The sequence below is a fragment of the Aquarana catesbeiana genome, linkage group LG06 (genome assembly GCF_042186555.1).
Source record: "Aquarana catesbeiana isolate 2022-GZ linkage group LG06, ASM4218655v1, whole genome shotgun sequence".
NCBI classification, from domain to species: domain Eukaryota; kingdom Metazoa; phylum Chordata; class Amphibia; order Anura; family Ranidae; genus Aquarana; species Aquarana catesbeiana.
In genome coordinates, this window is record NC_133329.1 from 236,700,581 (window position 1) to 236,721,777 (window position 21,197).

The window sequence follows — 21,197 nt, forward strand, 5'->3', positions numbered from 1 at the left end:
TAGGGGGAGATAATCCTGGAGCTGAGCTTTAGTTTGTGAACATAAGATTTAACTGCTCTTGAAAGTAGCACTAGTTGAGATACGTATGTTGTAAAAGCGATGGATCTAAGTATTAGGTTAAATCTTATACTCAAACTAGTAATTTGTAATTTTTTTTGGCCTTCTGACCCCATGCTCTAATTGCTCTATCAGATGATTTTTTAATGCATTTTTTATCTTATAGTTTTTCAATAAGCTATACAAATGAAAGAAAATAGCCAGTGCAGTGTATATCGCAACGTTGTAGATACATTAACCCAGAATGCCAGAAATGTTCTCAGTCAACAAGTTTAGCCTTGTGATATAGTAACATGTAAGCAGACTAGAGTGATTGGCAACTCCTGGAGTAGGGTTTTTTTATCTGAAAATGACTCAACCCAAAAAAAGAAAAAGGTCAATAGTCGGTTCTGACAAGTGTTAATGTTGAAACAAAATTTGGTGGCGGTGAAATAACGTCCTTACTTGATGTCTCCAACTTGCAAGCTGACCTCAATGCACTGTTTAATTGGGCAACTATATAGCAAATGAGGTTTAATGTTGATAAATATAAAGTTATGCACTTGGGGGCTATGAATATGCATGCATCATACATACTAGGTGGAGTACAACTGGGGGAATCAATGGTGGAGAAGGATCTGTGTGTTTTGGTAGATCATAAGCTTAATAATGACATGAAATACCAAGCTGCGGTTTCCAAAGCGAGCAAAGTCCTTTCTTGTACAAAGAAAGGTATAGACTCCAGAGAGAGAGATATCATTTTACCCCTGTACAAACCATTAGTAAGACCTCATTTGGAATATGCAGTTCAGTTTTGGGTGCCAGTTCACATAAAGCATATCAGGAAACTGGAGAAAGGCATTGAGGAGCTCAGCTATAAGGAAAGATTAGAGGAACTGAATTTATTCTCTGTTGAGAAGAGGAAATTAAGGGGGGATATGATCAACATGTATAAATACATAAGTGGTCCATATAGTGAACTTGATGTTAAGTTATTCACTTTAAGGTTATCACAGAGGACAAGGGATTTAATCTTCAAATACGGAAGGTTTCTTCACAGTAAGAGCTGTGAAAATGTGGAATAGACTCCCTCAAGAGCTAGTTTTGTCCAGCTCAGTAGCTTGCTTTTCAAAAGGGCCTGGATTGTTTCCTAAAGGAACATAACTGGATACTAACATTTATAGGTAAAGTTGATCCAGGGAATATCCAATTGCCTCTTGGGGGTTCAGAAAGGAATTCTTTCCCCTGCTGGAGCAAATTGGATTATGCCTTGCTGGGGGTTTTTGCCTTCCTCTGGATCAACTGTGGGTATAGTACTGGTATATGGGGTTGTATGATTTCCCCCCCCCCCTATTGTTTTTTTTTTTTTCAACCTGGCTAACTATGTAACTATGGTAATTCCTTTGTTAAAAATGTCCACCTCAGCCAGCAGATCTTTTGTCATGTCATCTTTGTTGCAGTAGCTTAGACATTTTTAAAAAGCATTTTTTTTATATATATATTTTTTTTTGCTCAGCTGATGTTTGCGAGATAGAATATCACTTAATATATTTTTTTTTTTTTTTTTTTTTTTTACATAAGCTCTTTTGCACAAATAATTATATTTAAACTGACCCATTAAGTCCCACTCCAGCCTTTTTAAGAGGTGAATACTTTATGGAAAGGTTTAGATCACTACCTGGGTTCTCTTAGGCCCCTTTCACACTGGGGCGGTAGGGGGCGTCGGCGGTAAAACAGCGCTATATTTAGCGCTGTTTTACCGTGGTATTCAGCCGCTAGCAGAGCGGTTTTAACCCCCCGCTGGCGGCCGAAAAAGGGTTAAAACCCCTCGTATAGCGCGGCTATAGCCGTGGTATTACCGCGGTATAGCCGTGCTGTCCCATTGATTTCAATGGGCAGGAGCGGTTTAGGAGCTGTGAATACACCGCTCCAAAGAAGCGGCTGACAGGAGATTTTTTCTTCTCCTGCCAGCGCACCGCTTCAGTGAGAAAGCCCTCGGGCTTTCACACTGAACAAACAGTGGAGGCTGTTTAGGGGCGGTTTGCAGGCGCTATTTTTAGCGCAATAACGCCTGCAAACCGCCCCAGTGTGAAAGGGGTCTTACTATCTGTATTCCACTAGGGTGATCATTTCCTTACATCCAGTGTTTTAGCCATGGCAGAATGTACACAGTAATGGGGACACAGTGATAAAAGCATTTTTGTTTTTTTTCTTGAACGGGAAATAAATAAACAATCCCCCCCAATAATTTAATTGGTTCACATATCTTTAATGTAGAAGCTAAAATCCTCTATTTACTTGCCCTACAGCAATATGATCTCCCTCACAGGCACATCCATCTGTGCCAGGTCTTCTTCCAAGTTTGCCATCTTGATTAGCTTATGCATGTGGGACAATCCTTCTTACTAGCAATATTTCAATAATAATCTATAGTTCCACTTTAACATGTGCATTTAACCTATTTGATGGTGAACATATTTTCTGTTTAACAGTAAAAAGATCTTAAAGCTATATTTCAGATAAAAGATGATGTGACCCCTATCCTTCAGAGAACTGTGTGAAGGGAACTCCCCTATAGCATATGAAACATTGATGACCTAATCACACTTGTCAATTTTCATGGAACAGTGAAATATCGGCTTTAAACTCAACATTATAAAAGTGGTCCAGCTCCCCAATGTCAACCAATGCTGCCATTAAAGCTATTACAACATGCATGCAACATGCAACAGCATGTGCCTTTATAGACTGTTTAGGTGGGACTTCAGGCAAATGTTTCAAGGCCTGTTCTCAATCTTTATAGCTGATAAACGTAATACTCAATAAAGAAATATGGGAATTTAAGCAGTTTTCAATTTATATTATACAATAATAAGGTCATCTAACATTTTTACAGATGCAAAAGTACTTTCTGGAGATGAAGACAAAAGTTCCTTCTGTGTCACCCATAGACAACAATTGGCCAGCAAGGCCTTACCTCTTTTTGGATAGCACACATAAGGAAATGAAAAGGATTTTCCATCTGTGGAGGGTAAGATTTTTATTCAAGCCATAATCATCTAACTCTGTTTCCAGGCTGTTGATGTTAAGAAGATATTAAAAAAAAAAAAAAAAAAAACATTTCTTTCCAGCATAGGACAGTGGAGTTGCCAGAAGGCTGACTGGTAAAGCCAGTAATGATACACAAGGGAGAAATTATGCTGCTGACAACTGCAGTTCTTTCACATATACTGCCAGTACACGAGGCTTGTGGAGTTTTGCTTATTTGCGTTTATTTTTTTCATGGTATGAAAAAAAAAGCCAAAACAGATGCCTTTCTTTAACGACAATAAAAGAATGAGCCTTGGTTTCACTTAATATTGTAAAAGAAGGCAGAACATATGGAAACAAAGAATTAGTTAAAATGTTATACTAGCACAGAACAGTTATGGGTTATTCAAATTTGGAGACGCTTATATGGCCCTCAGATCTTCCTGCATATTACATCTTTTTTTTTTTCCAGGATAAAGGGGTAATGATCAATTCGTTTTGAGCAGTATTATGAAGATATCAATCCATTCCGAATGAACTGTTTGGGCTCAAAACTGTAATCATTTTGTACAATTGGTCTTTTACTGCTTATGTTCAAGAAAAGCAGAATATGTTGAGCAGCATTCTAGCTAGAGTTCTGTAATATTACCTGCACTGTGAACACATTTCAGTTGTGATTTTTTTTTTTTTTTTGCGGCAGTAGAAATTATATACAGCATTCTAGGCCCTGGTATCTGAGACACATTCCTCAGATTTTATACCACCCATGATACATCTTTGTAGCTGCAGTCAGGGATAAGATTCTTGAAGCCTTACTTCTGTACCCTTAATTCCTGTTATTTAGTGGGCACTTAGGGCTTTCAAGATGAGCAGCCTACACAGCTGCAGACCTTTAGGGCTTGTCTCTTATTTGTCAATCAGGAGGTGGCAGAGATTACATTCTCCATCTTTGAGTCAAGCCCTTTATCAAAAAAAAGCATCTTTCTAACACTAGGGAAGGTGAAGAATTATTCTGGCCATAGATTGTTATTTCGATCGATTGTTATTTCGATGTGTGGCCGTCCCTTGGGTTATAATGTCAGAGTTTTTTTTTTTGTTTTCTTTTTCTGTGCAATTTTTTTTTTTTTTTTACATTCACAAGCGTTCCCATGTGTAGACAGGTCAGATAGGGGTGGAGTTCTTCCTCTCTCCCCTTTTGATCTCTCTGACCGTTTTATTTCAGCTCAGGGTTGTCTTTAACTTGCACATAGTTTTCCACCTCCAGAAGTCTGATGAATAGGTTTGGGATAGCCCTTGAATGGTGGACGGTAAGTCACTGCTGTCCCTGACTTCAGCGGCAATAATGCAATAGAACGCAACATCATGCTTTCTGAGGGCCAGCCTGGTCTCCACTGGCCTGAGTGGTTTCAAGGGGGCATTAAAGGTCTCCGTGTTGAAATGCCAAATCATAATGTCTTCTACATATCCAGATTGTTTGGGACTATGTTGAAGAGATGTTTGATTATAACTACCTGATAGGGTTCACGGCCCCTCTGCCATTTTTGAATATGGGGCTATGTTCTGAGTTACTGCCCTTCCACGGGCTGTTCTCTAACTTGACAGTTCCCCCTATCTTGGTTTCTGTTACCATGGCCCTTTATGTTCGTATCCTCTGGTTTTTGGAAGACGTAATGGGCTCCAAGTTACTGGGTGAGCTGCTTTTAATGCCTCCCTAGTTTTTGGAGCTATATTCTTACTGAACCTACCCACGGCAGACACTTTCTGTAGTTTTAATGACTGGCAAGGATTACCAGTGTACTCCGAACACTATGGCAGGAAATGTATTACTTTGGACTATATATGCATACTACATAACCTGTGTATGCAGTGTTAGTGCCTCTAGTACTGTTTTATGTGTTTTTACAGTTTGTTAGGTTACAGGACACCAACTGCCAGTTCATTGTTACCACCTTCTTACCTGCGTACACTATCAGACACCGATTCTCCTGTCTGGCAGTCTGTGGTAACCATATTATGAGACACTGGGTGTGTCCAGAAATATTACCCGTTGACGTTGTGTGAATCACTTTGTCTACCATCTCCCTCACCCCCCCCCCCCCCCCCCCAGTTAGGTAGGGGTTGTATAGGAAACCCACTGTCTATAGTAGTCCTGTATCTTGCCTCAATGTTTGTAAGTTCTTAATATTATTTCTTTACTGGATACAATTATTTGTTTTAGGATCTTTTTCCTATTAAGTTGTCCTTAGAGTGGTAGTAAAGTTGGGTCTGACATTTTTACCTACAGGCAAGCTTATAGTAAAGCTTACCTGTAAGTAAAATAAATATCTCCTAAACGTGCACTGTTTAGGAGATATTCCACAGAGCGGAATTCCACTGAATAATCCCAGAAAATGGCATCTCATATACTCATAGACCAGATGAGATAATAGCAGAAGACTCAAACAATTGATTGCCTATATTGTGTATTGGCTCAAGATGTCCAACCAGTATAAAGAGAAGATAGACCAGTAATCAAATAAAAATCAATGCTTCAATTTATTCACAAACTTAAATAAAATTGTATATGTAAAAAATCCATATGTATCCATTTGTGCTTGACAAGGCTTACATGTGGTAGAGCTGGCTGAAAACCACTGTAGTCAGATGATGGGTGACTCATAGACCCGATCCCAGGGGAGGTGTTATCCAATTTCAATTCTAATGGAGTAAAGATTACTCTGGCAGCCGCTGGAATGCGGTAGATAAAACTGCTCGGGGATGCAGGAAGGTTTGGCCTTCGGGCCGGAAAGACATCACAGTCCTGCGGATGGTGGAAGAAGAGCCGCTTGGCTGTCGGGCTGGAAATTACGTTGCCGACCCGGCAAGAAATCGTGGGTGTCTCCAACCTCCAGGGGATCAGGAAGCCACAAGTTTTGCCCGCACAGGGAACCTATTGCAAGCCGGATGTTATGACCCATGTTTCGGGGGGAAACGCCTCTTCCTCAGGTCATAATAGTACAACCGGCATTAAAGAATTATATACAGGGAGCCTGGGGAAGTGACTCATCCAAGAGCCTATAGTAACAAAAACAATATTAGGAGCCCTAATACCTGGTTTTATATCCATGTCACCTAGTCATATGTTACAACTCTATAGAAAATACCATGTAAAATAAATTCAATGAAAATTCATTACTACCTTTTTGCATGTCAAAAGAACTAAAAAAACGGAAAAACAAACACACAATGGGAAAGAATGAATATTAAAAAGAAAATTGGAGACTGCCCTTGTTATTAAATGGATGCATTAAAAATGATTTATTGCAGCTAAATAATGGTATGGATTTCCATCTCTTCATTTAGGCCATATGGGGCCAAATTACATAATTTATATATCCAGAAGGTTTCCCTTCTGTAGAGCAGCTCGAAATGCTCTTTTGTCCTAAGGCAGGGTTAGGCAACCTCGGCCCTCCAACTGTTTTAAAACTACAAGTCCCATGAGACATTGAACCCTGACAATCACAGGCATGATTCCTAGAGGCATGATGGGATTTGTAGTTTCACCACAGCTGGAGTGCCGATGTTGCCTACCCCTGTCCTAAGGGAACCTTCTGGTATCAATTCGATGGCCAATACAGTAAGGCCTTCAGATCTTTTTTGTGGTCCGAGGCAAAATAATGTGGGATACTATGTTTATCCTTGCCTTCCTGTATCAGTCTCCTATGCTCACCAATCATTTTTCGCAAGGTGCGTATGGTCAGTCCTACATAAAGTAAGTTACAAGGGCATTTTAAAATATAAAAAACATATTCTGCTGAGCTGGTAACAACTTCCAAATAGTAAAAGTGCTACCCAAACTGTCATCAAGGGAGGATTGCCCATGGTGTATGAATTGACATGTCAAACATCCCCACTTCCTACACTGGTATATACCAACTCTATTATAAAAGTAGGCTCTAATGTCCTTATGTTTTTTGGTATGTGGACCCCTTTATTTTGCTAGGTGCAATACAATTCTTTAGAGTACGTGCTTTTTGAATGTTATCTGTGGAGTCTTTGGCAGATGTGGGCCTAATTTTGGGTCAGTTTGTAAAATATGCCAATGTCGTTTGACAATATTGCAGATAGTTTTATAATCACCATTAAAACCAGTGATAAATCTCACATATGAGCTGTTTGAATTTTCTTTCTTGTTCTTGCCCTGATCCCTCAAGAAGGCGTTAAACGCTTCTTGTAGATCATCAGGATAACCCATCTCTTTAAATTTCTCCTAGAGATCACTGCTTTGTGAAATGTAACCTTGGACCTCGGTACAGTTCCTCTTGAGTCCATGGAACTGACCCTTTGGTAAACTCTTTTAACAAGATGGGCGGTGGCAACTCACATAGTGCAAATACAAGTTGCCACCTATTGGTTTGCAATGATTTCTGGTTCTAATAACCCGCTCATCATGTGTTAACTCCAGTTCTAGAAACACTAAGCTGTTAGAATCTACTACATGAGTAAAGCTTGTCCCCAACCTATTGCAGTGTGACACAAATGCCGAAAATGCCTCCCTGCTACTGTCCCAAATCACCAACACATCATAAAATACCAGATGCTGAAGCATATGGGTTGTTGTTCCAAATGAACATCTCCTTCTATTAGCCCATTGTCATATTGGCATAGCAGGGAGCAAAATTGCCACCCATAGCAGTACCTTTTGGTTTGTAGATAAAACCTGTCCAAAAACTTAAAATAATTGTGCTCTAGGCAGAACTTCATTCCCTCAACCAAGAATTGCACCTGGCGGGAATTCATATTCGGGTCCTTGCAAAGGAAATAACTTAAAGCTGTCAATCCAACCTCATGTGGGATTGACGTATACAAGGAGCTGATGTCAAGGGAAGCCCACATGTATTTGTTGTCCCACCTATAATTACGATGACATGGCTGGAATTCCGAATGACAGATAGTAATTGAAAAACTTTGGTTTCAAAACATGTTCTATATATTCGAAAAGTTGGTAGTCCCTGCCACAATGGGCCTACCTAGGGGATTCTCTAAGGATTCAAGCACCTTCGATAGGTGTTAAAAATGAGGGTTGCTACAGTGGGAAGGAAGCATAAAATGTTGTTCTTATTAAGGACCCCATCTTTAACAGCCTCCTCTATCAATGGTTTTATGGACACCAAAAACATGGAAGAGGGTCATGATTTAGGGTTATGTGGGTCTGGGAATCAGCAGTTGGAAAGATTCATCTAAACCCTTCTATTCTGAATGACTAGACCCCCCCGTCAGCCTGTTTAATAACTATGTCTGGGTTATTTTCAAGATCCTTTAACGCTGTATGTTCAGCAGATGTTAAGGAACCTTCTGTCCCTCCTAGTCAAAAGGGCCCTACATCGAAACCTTTTACCAACTCACCTACAGAGATCAGTTAAAACTTCTGTATTGGCCATCAAATAACATACCAGGTTTGCTTATGACAAATGAGCATTTTGCGCTGCTTTGCAGAAGGTAAACCTTCTGCATATATAACTTTTGCCCATATGGCCTAAATGAAGAAATGGAAATCCATACCGTTTAGCTGCAATAAATCATTTTAATGCATCATTTAATGGCAATATCAGTTTCTAATTTTCTTTTTAATGTTCCTTTTTTCTTTTCAATCTTATTTTATTTCACGATAAAGGGAGAACAGATGAAGTAAGCACTTTACAATATATTATTACAGGCAGTTTACAAATAGTATTAAGGTGAACCTTTTCTAAATATGTACAATCTGAGGCATCTTTGGTGTATAGTCTCTGATGAAATAATGCTGTAACACAGTGTAAATATAAGCCACATAAATGAGAGAATATCATGTGGGCAGGTTCCATCATATACTTTACCCTTAATATATCGCATATCGATGTTGTCATGAGGACCAATCTATTCGGACTGATATGCTGTAGGGATCTCTTATTGTCTGATATTAGAAATCTAGTTTATTGAACTATTCTGGGTATAAGGCCTCTATTCATATGTTTGAGTGTTTGGTTCAGAGCGGGAAGAGAAGCAAGCAAAGAGAAGAGAATTATAGCGAGGAAATGAATAAGGGATGTTAAAGAGGTTAAGGGTCACTCCAGCATGGCTATCCGGTAGATGAGGTTGGGGCATCAGCAGCCCATACAGTAAAGTCTTCAGAGTATCGAAACATTGACCATGAGGTCCAGGTGGTGGAGAACTGTTCCTCCCTCCCAGATTCCTGTGCCAACAGGCACTCCAGATCTCTTATCTGATCCACTTTGACAGCCCAATCGCTCAGGGTAGGTACATCTGCTGTTCTCCAATGCCGGGGAATCACTGTCCTAGCTGCGGCTAGAAAGTGGCGCAAGGTATCTTTTTTTTTTTTTTTAATCAACTTGAGGGGTCCTGGGATCATAGATAGCAGGGCTATCTCTTGTGTGGGAGGTTACCATCAGCCTGCAGTATAGGTCAAAAACATTTTGCCAGAATCTCCTAATAGGAGGGCAAGCCCACCAAATGTAGAGTATTGTCCCTCAAGTACCTACAAGTAGCTGGCAAAGAAGGGTTAGACTGTTGAATAGTCGCTGGGCGTCTGTACATCTCGTCAACAGCTTAAACCCTTTTTCTTTAGTCTTAGTTGCTAAGGAAATCCTATGTGTCAGGATGAAGCACTTTTGACAATCAGCAGGGGCGATGGAGTGTTGTAAGTCTGTTTCCCATTTCTGCGTGTATGTTGGAAGGTCAGGGGCAGAGATGTTTAGTAGAAGAGAGTACAATAGCGATACTACGTGTGTCGGCGGGTCAGACTGTAAAAGCAGCTCGTCAAAGTTTGATGGGTCATCTAGTATATTCGTAAGGGAAGAGAAAGTACGGATGTAGGACACTATTTGGCTTCTCTGTAACCACATTGTTGGGGGCCTCAGAGCTGTCTGGGAGGGTATGTCCGTTCTCAAGGATGTGTCCGCGCGAAGGACCTGAGCTAAGCGTCTATGACTATCCCTATTCCAAGGTCCAAATCTCCATTTACCTACAGCTGGGGGGGAAGGCCGGAGTCCCAAAGAGAGGAGTCCTAGGGCCCTGTGTTTTAGATAATTTACCGGTTAAGATCAGATGGTCCCAAACCTGAAGTGTCTGGCGAGTAAGAGCAGTAGAGAGTGCGGTATCCTTATGCTGAGCCGCAGGGGTCCACGGCAAAGATCAAACTCATTTAGATGACTCTCCAGTTGAACCCAGAGTTTTGAAGAAGGGTGGTGAAACCAATCTATGATACGTGTGAGAACCGCCGCCTTGTGATATTTGGAGACGTCTGGGACCCCCGCTCCACCCCGGGCCTTCATTGTATCATATTTTATCCTGGGACGTTCCCCCTTCCATATGAATTTAGAAAAAATCTGACGAAGCCTCTTAAAGAACGAGGTGGGTATATGTATAGGGATGGTTTGAAAAAGATATAAGAATCGAGGGAGAACATCCATTTTCAAAACATTCACCCTACCTAACCAACTGTTCAGATGCGTAGGTATTCAGATCCGCTTGTGTTCTAAGAAGCAGAGGGGTAAAGTTACTGGCGAATAGTTGGGATGCGTCTGTTGGGATATGAATTCCTAGATAGCGAATAGATGTGGAGCTCGTCTTAAAAGGGAAGGAAGACGAGAGCTGTTGCCTCTTTTGGGAGTGAGATATTGAGGATTTCCGACTTACTATGGTTAACTTTGAAGTTACTTACATCTCCATATCTCCAGAACTCCTGTATAATTGAGGGCAGGGAAACTTGCGATTGGGTCACGCACATGAAATATAGAGCAATTTTAGTTTGAACAGGACCCATGTTAATACCATGAATAGCTGGGTTGTTCCTAAGGGCGATGGCGAGGTGTTCCATGACAAGGACATATAGAATGAGGGTCAAAGGGCACCCCTGTCGCGTTCCATTGTGAATAGTAAATTTTGGAGATAGGGATCCATTTAGTCTGATCCTAGCGGAGGGAGAAGTATAGAGGGACATTATTCTGGAGATCATATTATGACCCAGACCTATCTGTTGCAAGGATAGGCGAAGAAATTGCCAGTCGACGCGGTCGAAGGCCTTCTCCACGCTGACCGTGAGGAGGCACAATGGGATATTATGGGTCCGGGCATAATCTGCGACAAGTGTTTTCAGGGTGTTATCTCGTGCCTCTCGTCCACTCACAAAGCCAACCTGATCTAAGTGTATTAGGCGGGGCAACAAAGGCTGCATTCTATTAGCCAGCACCTTCGCGAACACCTTCAGATCTGCTCCTATCAGCGATATGGGCTCGGTAGTTCGCACACATAGTCAGGTCTTTGTCCAGCTTTGGGATAAGGGTGATATGTGCTTCTAGTGTTTGCGGAGGGAACGCTGATCCCTCGAAGAGGGAATTAAACACTTTTGGTAAGAAGGGGAGCAAATTGTTTGTAAAATTTTGGAGTGAAGCCATCAGGGCCTGGACTTTTACCAGATGGAGTAGAATCTATCTATCATTTCGTCCTCTAAAGTAGGTAATGCAGTTTGTGAAATATATGAGGTCTGTGTTTCCGCCATAGTGGAGGGAGACTTGGTAAGGTTTGCAGCAGGTATGTTGTACAGAGATTGATAAAAATTTCTGAATACCTGACCCATTTTAGAAGGTAAGGAAACGGTTTCCCCAAATTTGTCTTGTATGTGGGGTATAAAGGTGTTAGGTTGTTTAGTATGCAGGGTACGAGCTAGTGATCTACCACATTTGTCCCGAAATTTGTATTGAAAGGCAAGTTTGTTCGCAAACGTACGGGCTGATGCTTCGTGTAATTCCCTAAGCTGGATGCGGGCGGAAGAAACCTCTGTAAGCGTTTCCTCCATTGGGGAGCGCTTATGGGTAGTCTCCAGTGTCCTAAGTTTAAGTACTGCTGTAGCTAACGCAGCCGAGCGTTCTAACTTCAGACGGGCTCCCATTTGGATAAAGCTGCCCCGAAAAACCGCCTTTAATGCCTCCCATTTAATGGGTGGTGCAGTGTCGTCGGAAGCGTGATGCGCAAAAAAATTGGATATAGTCTCCGATATCCCTGTATCACACCCTGGTTCTGTTAGTAGCGAGTCATTAAACCTCCACGTCCACTCTTTCACTGGGGTGGAGGGGATCGAAAGTGTCAGGAGTATGGGAGAGTGGTCGGACCAAACCATAGGGTCTATTTCACAATTTGGGGACCAATCTAAACAGCCGTGATCAATTAAAAAATAGAGGCGACTGTATGATTGGTGAACATGCGAGAAGTGTGTGTAGTTTCGGGAGTTAGGGTACAGTATCCTCCAAACGTCGATAAGATGCATATTCTAGATGGCACGTTTCAGGGCCCGTAGCTTAGGAAAGGATATAGAAGGAAGTCGAGGAGTCCAAAAGTGGATCTAGGGGAGCGTTGAAATCTCCTCCAAGTATGAGCTTGCCCTCCGCGAAACCCGCCAAGGTCTTTAAGTACTGCAAGGCCGATGGGACTTGGTGAGTGTTAGGCAGATATATATTGGCTATTGTGAATTTAGTCCCCCATAAGGAAATTATGTGATCGAGCAATTCGATAGGGAGTGTTTTATGGAACGCAATAGATACTCCCTTAGATTTTTGTGTCGGGTTGGTGCTGTGGATCCAACTATTAAAGTATCTGTTGGAGCAGGAAAGGGTGGATTCAGAGTGGAAATGGGTCTCCTGTAGTAGAAGCACGTTAACCTGTCGTTTGTGCATTTGGTAAAGGATTTGCCCACGTTTCGAGGCAATGTTGAGACTGTTTGCATTATACGAACAAAGTTTCAATTGGGTGCGTGAGGTCACCGTGTGAGCCATGCTGGAGTGCGAGAAGCTGTAAAAAGAGGTAGGTGGTAAAATATAGAGGAAAAGAGAAGAGAGCAGTAAGGGGAGGAATAGAACAGAAAGGTGGAATGGGGAAGCGGGGGGAAGGGGGAGAAAAGGGGAAGAGAAAAGTGTGGGGATAAAGGAGGAAGTAAAGCTTTAGATGGAAAGACACCTAAGAAGATGCGTCTAAGGTACTAATGTGTTCGCTAAGGCGAAGCACTGTGTGAAATGTCACTCTTTAGGCACACTTTAGGCACTCTTTTGTGCCAGTCCTACTGTGGGAGAAGGGTCGAGATGGGTTGACCTGAGTCGTGATCCCAACAGCAAATCAGGCATAAATATTGTATATTTAGCATACCTAATATTTGACCCGTGTAAGGGGCATAGGGCAGCCGTTTCCTAGAGGAGCCGTCCCAATGGGGTTGGAAAGGCTCCCACTGTGGCAGAAAAGACAGGGGGGGGAGGGGGAGGGGGCGGGGAGCCAATCCCCATTATCAGCGAGGAAGCTTCTGTCTTGCTAAATAGGTAGGCCCAGTGAGTCATATATCATGAATATGTTCCTCTTCAACTATTAACCTAGTCCATATAAACTCTGTCATATGAACAACAGATAACGACAACAGGAAATAGTCAACAAAATAATCTGATTTAGTCTGATCATTTAACCTAGGAGTATATACCATTAGTAATTACCCCTATCACATATCACATAGGAAGTTGGGGGGGGGACAATCTGATACTAAGTGGGACATCATACATAAAACCTTTGGCGTATTCTGGTGTGTCCAGACACCCATCACAGTGAGAATCAAACAGTAACTATTACCTGTGTTCTCTCCCTAACCCCAGCCAGAAATGATAACGGCGAAGAGCCAGAAATGATAACGGCGAGGAGCAGGAAAACTACCAATAGTTCCGTCTCCTACAGTCACATATTCCCTGACCAGATATGTTGGAGGGCAAGGATCACAACAATAGTCTCCAATGTACTTCTGGGTCAATCTTCTGGAGAGGTAGGTTGTCTTATTCCAGGGCCGGAGGAGACTGATCTAGACCTAGGACGTCTACGGCGTTGCGGGAATGGGCCAAGTCCCATCTATCTTGATCGATTGTCTAGAGGATCCAGCCAGTTCAGGACATCCACGGGTTCTTGTTCCAGAAAGAGGAAGAAGTCAGGCAGTTGGTCCGGGTCTGAAAGCATAAACCTGCCATCACCCCGAGTCATCTTGATGCTGAAGGGGTGTCCCTAAGTATAAGAAGCCCCGGCCCCGTATGAGGTCCAGTAGAGGGCGCACCACACGGCGCATATACAGCGTGTTGCGAGACAAATCGGGGTACAGGTGGATAGGGGCTCCGAAGAAGTACACTGGACCCTGGCACCAAGCCTTCCGCATGACCTCCTCCTTTAGGGTGTAATAGTGGACCCGGCAGAGAACTTCTCAGGGGCGACCCTCTCGGGCACCCCCACTCTGTGTACACGATCCAACTCAATTGGTGATGCGACCTCTCTTCCCAAAACTTTGAGGATGGTGATGACAGTGGGTTTCAGATCCGCACCAGATGTTGCTTCAGGTATGCCTTGCAATCTAATGTTATTTCTGCGACTGCGATTTTCGCTGTCTTCTATGCGGAGTTGCTGGTGGCGTAAGCGACAGAGATGTGCCGATGAGGATTCAATCGCTATTATACGTGTCTCATGGTCATCCTGAGCAGTAGTTAGAACTGACACTGCCTCCTCATTTGCTGTAACTTTTTGTATTAGAGCATTGAGTTCCACATGTAGGGAATCCTCCATTTTGCTTGCCCATGATTCAAAATCTGCTCTAAAGGCAGAGAGGAGGGCTGTAGCTTCAGATTTAATGGGCTCCCCTGACAGAGGATGTATGCCTGTCTGGGATTACCCTGTGCTTGTGTCGTGAGCTGTTACTGACCGCACAGAGGAGGCTGAAGTCTCTCCCCTGGAATCCTGGAGTCCCTCAGCGTTGTCCTCCCCCATGTAATCTGTTGCTGGAGTGGGAGGAGGAGGCTTGGTCTTCCCCGTATTGCGGCCGGGCGCCATCTTGTCCCTGGGGGTCCGTGGATCGATCGGCACCGTTCTAAGGAGGTAGCGCTGTATGGTGCCTTGTTGAAGGTCCGTGGGCTCAGTAGAGTGTGAGCCTGCTGCCGCCATAAAGATCGTGGGTGTGCGGTGCTGTGGGAATAGCCTGCTGCTGTCGGGATGGCACGGAGCTCAGCGGTGTGCGTCCTCAGCCATCCATGGGCGCCCATGCCCCCCCAATGTTCCTTTTTTCCATCGTGTCTGGATTTTTTTTGTTTTTTGTCTTTGTTCTTTTAACATGCAGAAAGGTAGCAATTTAATTTTTATTGTATTTATTATTATAGATGGTATTTTTTATATAGGGTTGTATTACATGACCAGGTGAAGTCGGATACAGGCTTGGTATTAGTGCTCCTAAAATTGCTCTTAACGTTGTTTTTATTACTATTGATTTTTTTCTTATTGTGTTTATTCATGTTACAGTTGAGTAAATATGGGGTTAATTTTAATAGGAGGTCCTGGATGATTCACTTCCCCAGGCTTCCTGTATATAATTCCGTAATGCCACTTGTACCCATGTAGCATCTGGCTTGCAATAGGTTGCCTGTGCAGGCTAAGCTTATGTTTTCCTAATCCCCTGGACATTGAAGACACCCAAAGCTTCTTACCAGGCTGGCGACATCATTTCCAGGCCGACAGCTGAGCTCTCCTGTGTTCTGAGCGGCTCCTCCTCCACCATCTGCAGGACTGTGATGTCTTTCCAGCCCGACGGCCAAACCTTCCTGTGTCCCCATACGGCTTCATCTACTGCATTCCGGCAGCTGCCAGAGTCATTTTAACTCCATCAGAATTGACATTGGATAACACCTCCCCTGGGACCAGGTGTACGAGTCACCCATCATCTGACTACAGTGGTTTTCAGCCAGCTTTACCACATGTAAGCCTTGTCAAGCACAAATAGATATGTATGGATTTTTTACATATATAGTTTTAGTGAACTTTGTGAATAAATTGAAGCATTGATTGTTTGATTCCTGGTCTATCTTCTCTTTATACTGGTTGGACATCTTGAGCCAATACCCAATTTAGGCGCCCCATTGTTTGAGTCTTCTCCCCAGTTTACTGCCTGTTGTATGGAAAATTTTTTCCTGCTGCAGAGAAGCATTGATTATACCCCCTCTCACAGGTTTTGCTTCTGCTATGAGAGGTCAGGCTATGGGGTAGTTCCTTAACCACTTCAGCCCCGGAAGATTTGGCTGCTCAATGACCAGGCCATTTTTTGCGATACGGCACTGCGTCGTGGAATTGGACACTTTCTTTGTTTCTATTAAATATAAATATGTGGCGCTACCTCACCTACAATATAATAGCTGAAGATCTGAAAATCAATAATAAATAAATCTAGAAAGAAAATTCAATATAAGGTGCAATAATCACGTATATACTAATGGCATAGATACCGTGCAAGAGTAATGTAGTGAGCTCACTAATACAAGTGCAATGTGCATAAAAATCCAAACAATAATATACAATATATATACAAAATATGTGGACTCCTAGTATTACCATAAAAATAAATATTCAAATATAAATATGCATTTCAGAAAAAACTCCATATAGTGCAACTCCTGATAACAGCCCGAAAATTCTTAACAAGTGATATAAAAGTGCAATATTAAAACGTAATCTAAATGTGAAAAAATATGAGTGAGCTAGTATCACATATACTAGGAAATAAATGTCCAAGCAGACGCAAAGTGCAGTTCAAAAACGCTCCTGCACTGAGGGGGGGGCTGCACTAACTGGGGGGGCTGCACTGAGGGGGGTCTGCACTAATAGAGGGGGGTCTGCACTGATGGAGGGGATCTGCATTGATGGAGGGGGTCTGCACTGAGGGGGTCAATACAGACTCTGCTGGTGGCACCTGATGCAAGGACAGACTCTGCCGGGGGCACCTGATGCAAGGACAGACTCTGCTGGTGGCAGGCGACGTGGCTAGTGACACGCTCAGGGATCCCACTGATTCGGCATTATGGTGAGTTGAATGATTTAATTTTATATTACAATGTAATAATAGAAATAATGCGCTTCAATCATCCTGACACCATAACAACCATGGTGCCGGGATGATTGAAGTGTTAACACCAGGTGTTTGGAGTATCTTTATCTGCTGATTGTTAAACTTTCTAGAATACACATATTTCTATTGTGTAGGATCTGGGGCTGCTGTCCCGTCATTTCCCTCTCCCCCTTTCGCTCTCCATCCCTCATTCATCTCAGACTCTAACAACACCCTCTTGAGCCACGCCCATTTAATCCATGTCCACTTTCACGGAAGCCACGCCCACTTTTCACGTAAACCACACCCATTTTTCGCCACGGCGCACTTATTTTTCTAAGCCACGCCTACAAATGAATGCCCCGCCCCCTAATTATTGTACGGCTCCGCCTACAGCCAAAAAAGTGTCCCACATATTTTTTTTTCAATGTTGGCAACTATGATATTTTGTATATATATTGTATATTAATGTTTGGATTTTTATGCACATTGCACTTGTATTAATGAGCTCACTACATTACTTTTGCACGGTATCTACACCATTAGTATATACCTGATTACTGCACCTTATATTGAATTTTCTTTTTATATTTATTTATTTATTGATTTTCAGATCATCAGCTATTATATTGTAGGTGAGGTAGCGCCACATATTTATATTTAATATTTCTCTTGAGTTATGTAAGTAGACCTTTTTATGTTGGCGGCTCCCTGTGCCATTTTACAAGTGGTTTTTTGAGCACTAGTTGTATCCTTTGTTTCTTTGTTTCTAATATCCAAGGGGATTAGCTCCCTGCTTACGTTTTTCTTTTTACTTCTCTTCACCCCTCTTCCCCACCATTCTTTTTTTCACCTCATCTCGAACTTTTCTCCCAGCTTACTCACTTTCCCACTTTCCCTTTTATTTTGGATCCCGGGCCAGTCACCTCCACCCTAAAATTTAAAGGAGTCTGTATCTTGATTGCCTGAGCCACCTCATTGTCCTTTTTTTTCCACTATGCCAATCTTTTTGTCAAGGGAAAATTGGTGGGGTTCTGGTGTCCTTTATTAACAAATACTTTCCCAACACAAATCACCTGGTCTTCTGGTCTTTACGTGGCATCTTTCACAAGTCGTCATAGAATTTGGAGAGGGTCTGATGGTCCTTAGGGGGGTTTAACGTTGCATATGACCCCTTTGCTCGATATCTCCTGAGGTACATCACACCTCTTATACTTACCTTAAAAAACTCATTGCTGAACTCCATCTGTTTCACTTTGTGGATACCAGGCAGTTCCTACATCTGTCAGACTAAAATTACAGTACACTTACTTTTCAGCCCCACATGAAACCTATTCCAGACTCTATTATTTTTTTATCCGCCAAAAGGACCTACCCAATGTGGTTTCCGCCTCCATCGATTTCATCATTTTCTCAGACCATGCCCTGTCCACTTAACTGTCGTTATTCCTCAGCAAACAGTGCCCACCTGGAAACTCAATGAAAGCCTGCTCCAAAATCAGGAAACTATGCTGGAGGGTTATATGAGGTTTGACAGCTTGCTTCAAAGACAACTATACTGCAGACATTTCCTCCCCAACATGGTGGGAAGCCCATAAATGTCTGGTTCGGGGTCTTTTTTTTAATAAAGTACAGAACCTGCCTAAAGAAGCAACCCTCTCCAATGTCAGACCTTATTACATGCATATCCTCAAGTTAGAGTCCCTCCACAAAAAAAAAATCTATTGCCTCTGCCTTACACTGCAAGCTCCTGGTCCTGCAGGAGAGATTGAATTCACTCCTATTCAATTATCTTAAATAGAAACTTGTGAAGGTATGTAGATCCTTATATGAGTTTTCTTACAAACCAAGTCTCATGGTGACAAGAGCTCTTAGGGGCCCGCAACAGAACCTGTATATAACTCCATATCTTTCCTATCTGGAGCCAAACGTACCAAGTGCCATTGAGAAGTGCCTTTCTCAATGTAGTAGTTACAGAACAATTATCCTCTACAATGTGGATCTTAAAGTGGATGTAAACCCTCACATATACCCAGTGAAGTCTACAGCCTCAGATGAATGAGACACAGAAACAAATCTCCCTACATAAGTTTTACATGTATACTGTATCTGCTGTCTTCAGCTTGCTATATTCTTGTCAGAAACCATGAATCAGACTGAGACATAAGTACAGTTAAATCTCACTTGTTTAATAAAAATAAGAAAAGGTAAACAGTAAACGTAGTCAAAACATAGCCAGGGTTCAGGAGCCTTAATGGATAGTCAAACAAGCCAAAACGTCAGGAAGCCAGAGAAGAGCGTAGTAGAACAGCAATCAGGATCTGCCAGAAGGCATATCAGCCAAGCAAGTCTTTAACAGGAACACAGGAGAGCGTCTCTAGAGATGTGACCAAGGTGAAGGCAGAGATCATCTGGGCTGGATGGCTTTAGTAGGCAGGACTGACGAGCAAGATATCATCAACAGGTGAGTCACTGTGGAGGGATAGGAGCTGGCAATTAGCTGACAGCTGAGCGGCTCGCTCAGAGAAGGATGGGCTAAGCCCAGCCCTGACAGTACCCCCTCCTTAATGACACCTCAGTGGACCACCAGGCTTGAGGGGAAAACGTCTATGGAAATCACGAAGGACAGGGGCATGTACGTCTGAAGATGAAACCCAAGAGCTTTCCTCCGTACCGTACCCTTTCCAATGCACCAGGTACTGTATACGCCCACGGAACCTACAGGCATCAACAATGGACTGTACATCATACTCCTCATGGTTCTCAACCTGTACAGGGTGAGGACGAGGCACCGAGGTGGTAAAGCGGTTGCAGACCAAAGGTTTTAATAAGGAGACATAAAATACATTTGAGATACGCATATTAGAAGGAAGGTCTAATGCGTAAGCCACTGTGTTAATCCTGCGAAGAATACGGAAAGGCCCAATAAACCCAGGTGTGAACTTCAGAGAGGGAAAATGAAGTCGGAGGTTGCAAGATTACAGCCAGACCCTGTCCCCAACCTGGTAGGAAGGCGCAGGCAGGCGTCTATGGTCAACATGTAGTTTGTACCTATCAATAGCATGTCGCAAAGCCTCCTGGACTTGTGCCCAAGTGGAACGGAGACCACGGAGATGTTCCTCTAATACAGGAATACTCTGTGGAACAAATGAGTCGGGCAACATAGTTCACCATAAATAGGGACAATCAGGAAGCAGAAATCAAAGCACTATTGTGAGCAAACTCCTTCCATGGTAAGAGGTCTGACCAGTTGGTATGATCAGAAATATAGCAACGTAGGAATTTTTCCAGGGACTGATTGGCTCGTTCTGCAGCCCCATTAGACTGTGGGTGATACACAGAGGAAACGATCACCTTGGGTAGCCCATGTAAGCGAAAGATCGAGAACCGGTCAACCACCATAGGGATAACTGTTGGCCTGGGAGTTGGGTAACTCCACAATGAAATCCATAGACAGGTGGGTCCAGGGCCTCTCTCCATTGGGTATGGGTTGTAGGAGGCCCACTGGAAGGTGTGTGGAATCTTACTCTGAGCACACACTGAACAGGCAGCTATGAAGGCAGTTACATCAGCATGTAGACTGGGCCACCAGAATTGTTGGGAAATGCCCCGAAAGAGCCGATTCTTCCCAGGGTGGCCAGCAGCCTTGGAGAATGGTAAGTCTGAAGCATGGCAATACGGAGACTCTCTGGGACAAAGCAGCGTTCACAAGGTTTCTCAGGAGGAGCGTGAACCTGAGCATCAAGAATTTTGTCACCCAATGGAGAAGTGAGACTGGTGCGAACCGTAGTCAGGATACGATCAGGAGGAATCGCAGGAACCGGAACCGACTCCATCTTGGAAGTGGAGGAAAATTGTTGGGACAAAGCATCAGCCCTTAAACTCTTAGTACCAGGTAAGAATGACACAATGTAATTGAAACTAGACAAGAAAAGAGCCCATCTCGCTCTTCTGGGAGAGAGGTGTTTAGCCTCAGACAAGAATGTGAGATTCTTATGATCAGTAAGAATGAGAACCGACACAGTGGTACCTTTGAGGAGATGTCTCCATTCTTTCAGGGCTAAAATGATCGCTAACGGCTCTCTGTCACAAATCTCGTAATTGCACTCTGCAAGTGACAATTTCTTGGAAAAGTAGCCACAAGGATGCATAGCACTCTCAGAGGTAGGACATTGAGACAGAAGGACGCCAACTCCAGTCTCAAGGATAAAAGGTAATG

At 42.9% G+C, this 21,197-nt stretch overlaps 1 protein-coding gene across 4 annotated transcripts in view; it reads left to right on the plus strand.

Annotated features, from left to right (window-relative positions):
* MYO1B (myosin IB) overlaps positions 1-21,197 on the plus strand; it is a 429,075-nt gene that overhangs the window by 365,824 nt on the left and 42,054 nt on the right. For all 4 annotated transcript variants that reach the window (XM_073633091.1, XM_073633093.1, XM_073633094.1 and 1 more), the window contains one exon: positions 2,933-3,067. In XM_073633091.1, coding sequence (XP_073489192.1) covers positions 2,933-3,067 — 135 coding nt within the window. The remainder of the gene's footprint in view (positions 1-2,932; positions 3,068-21,197) is intronic.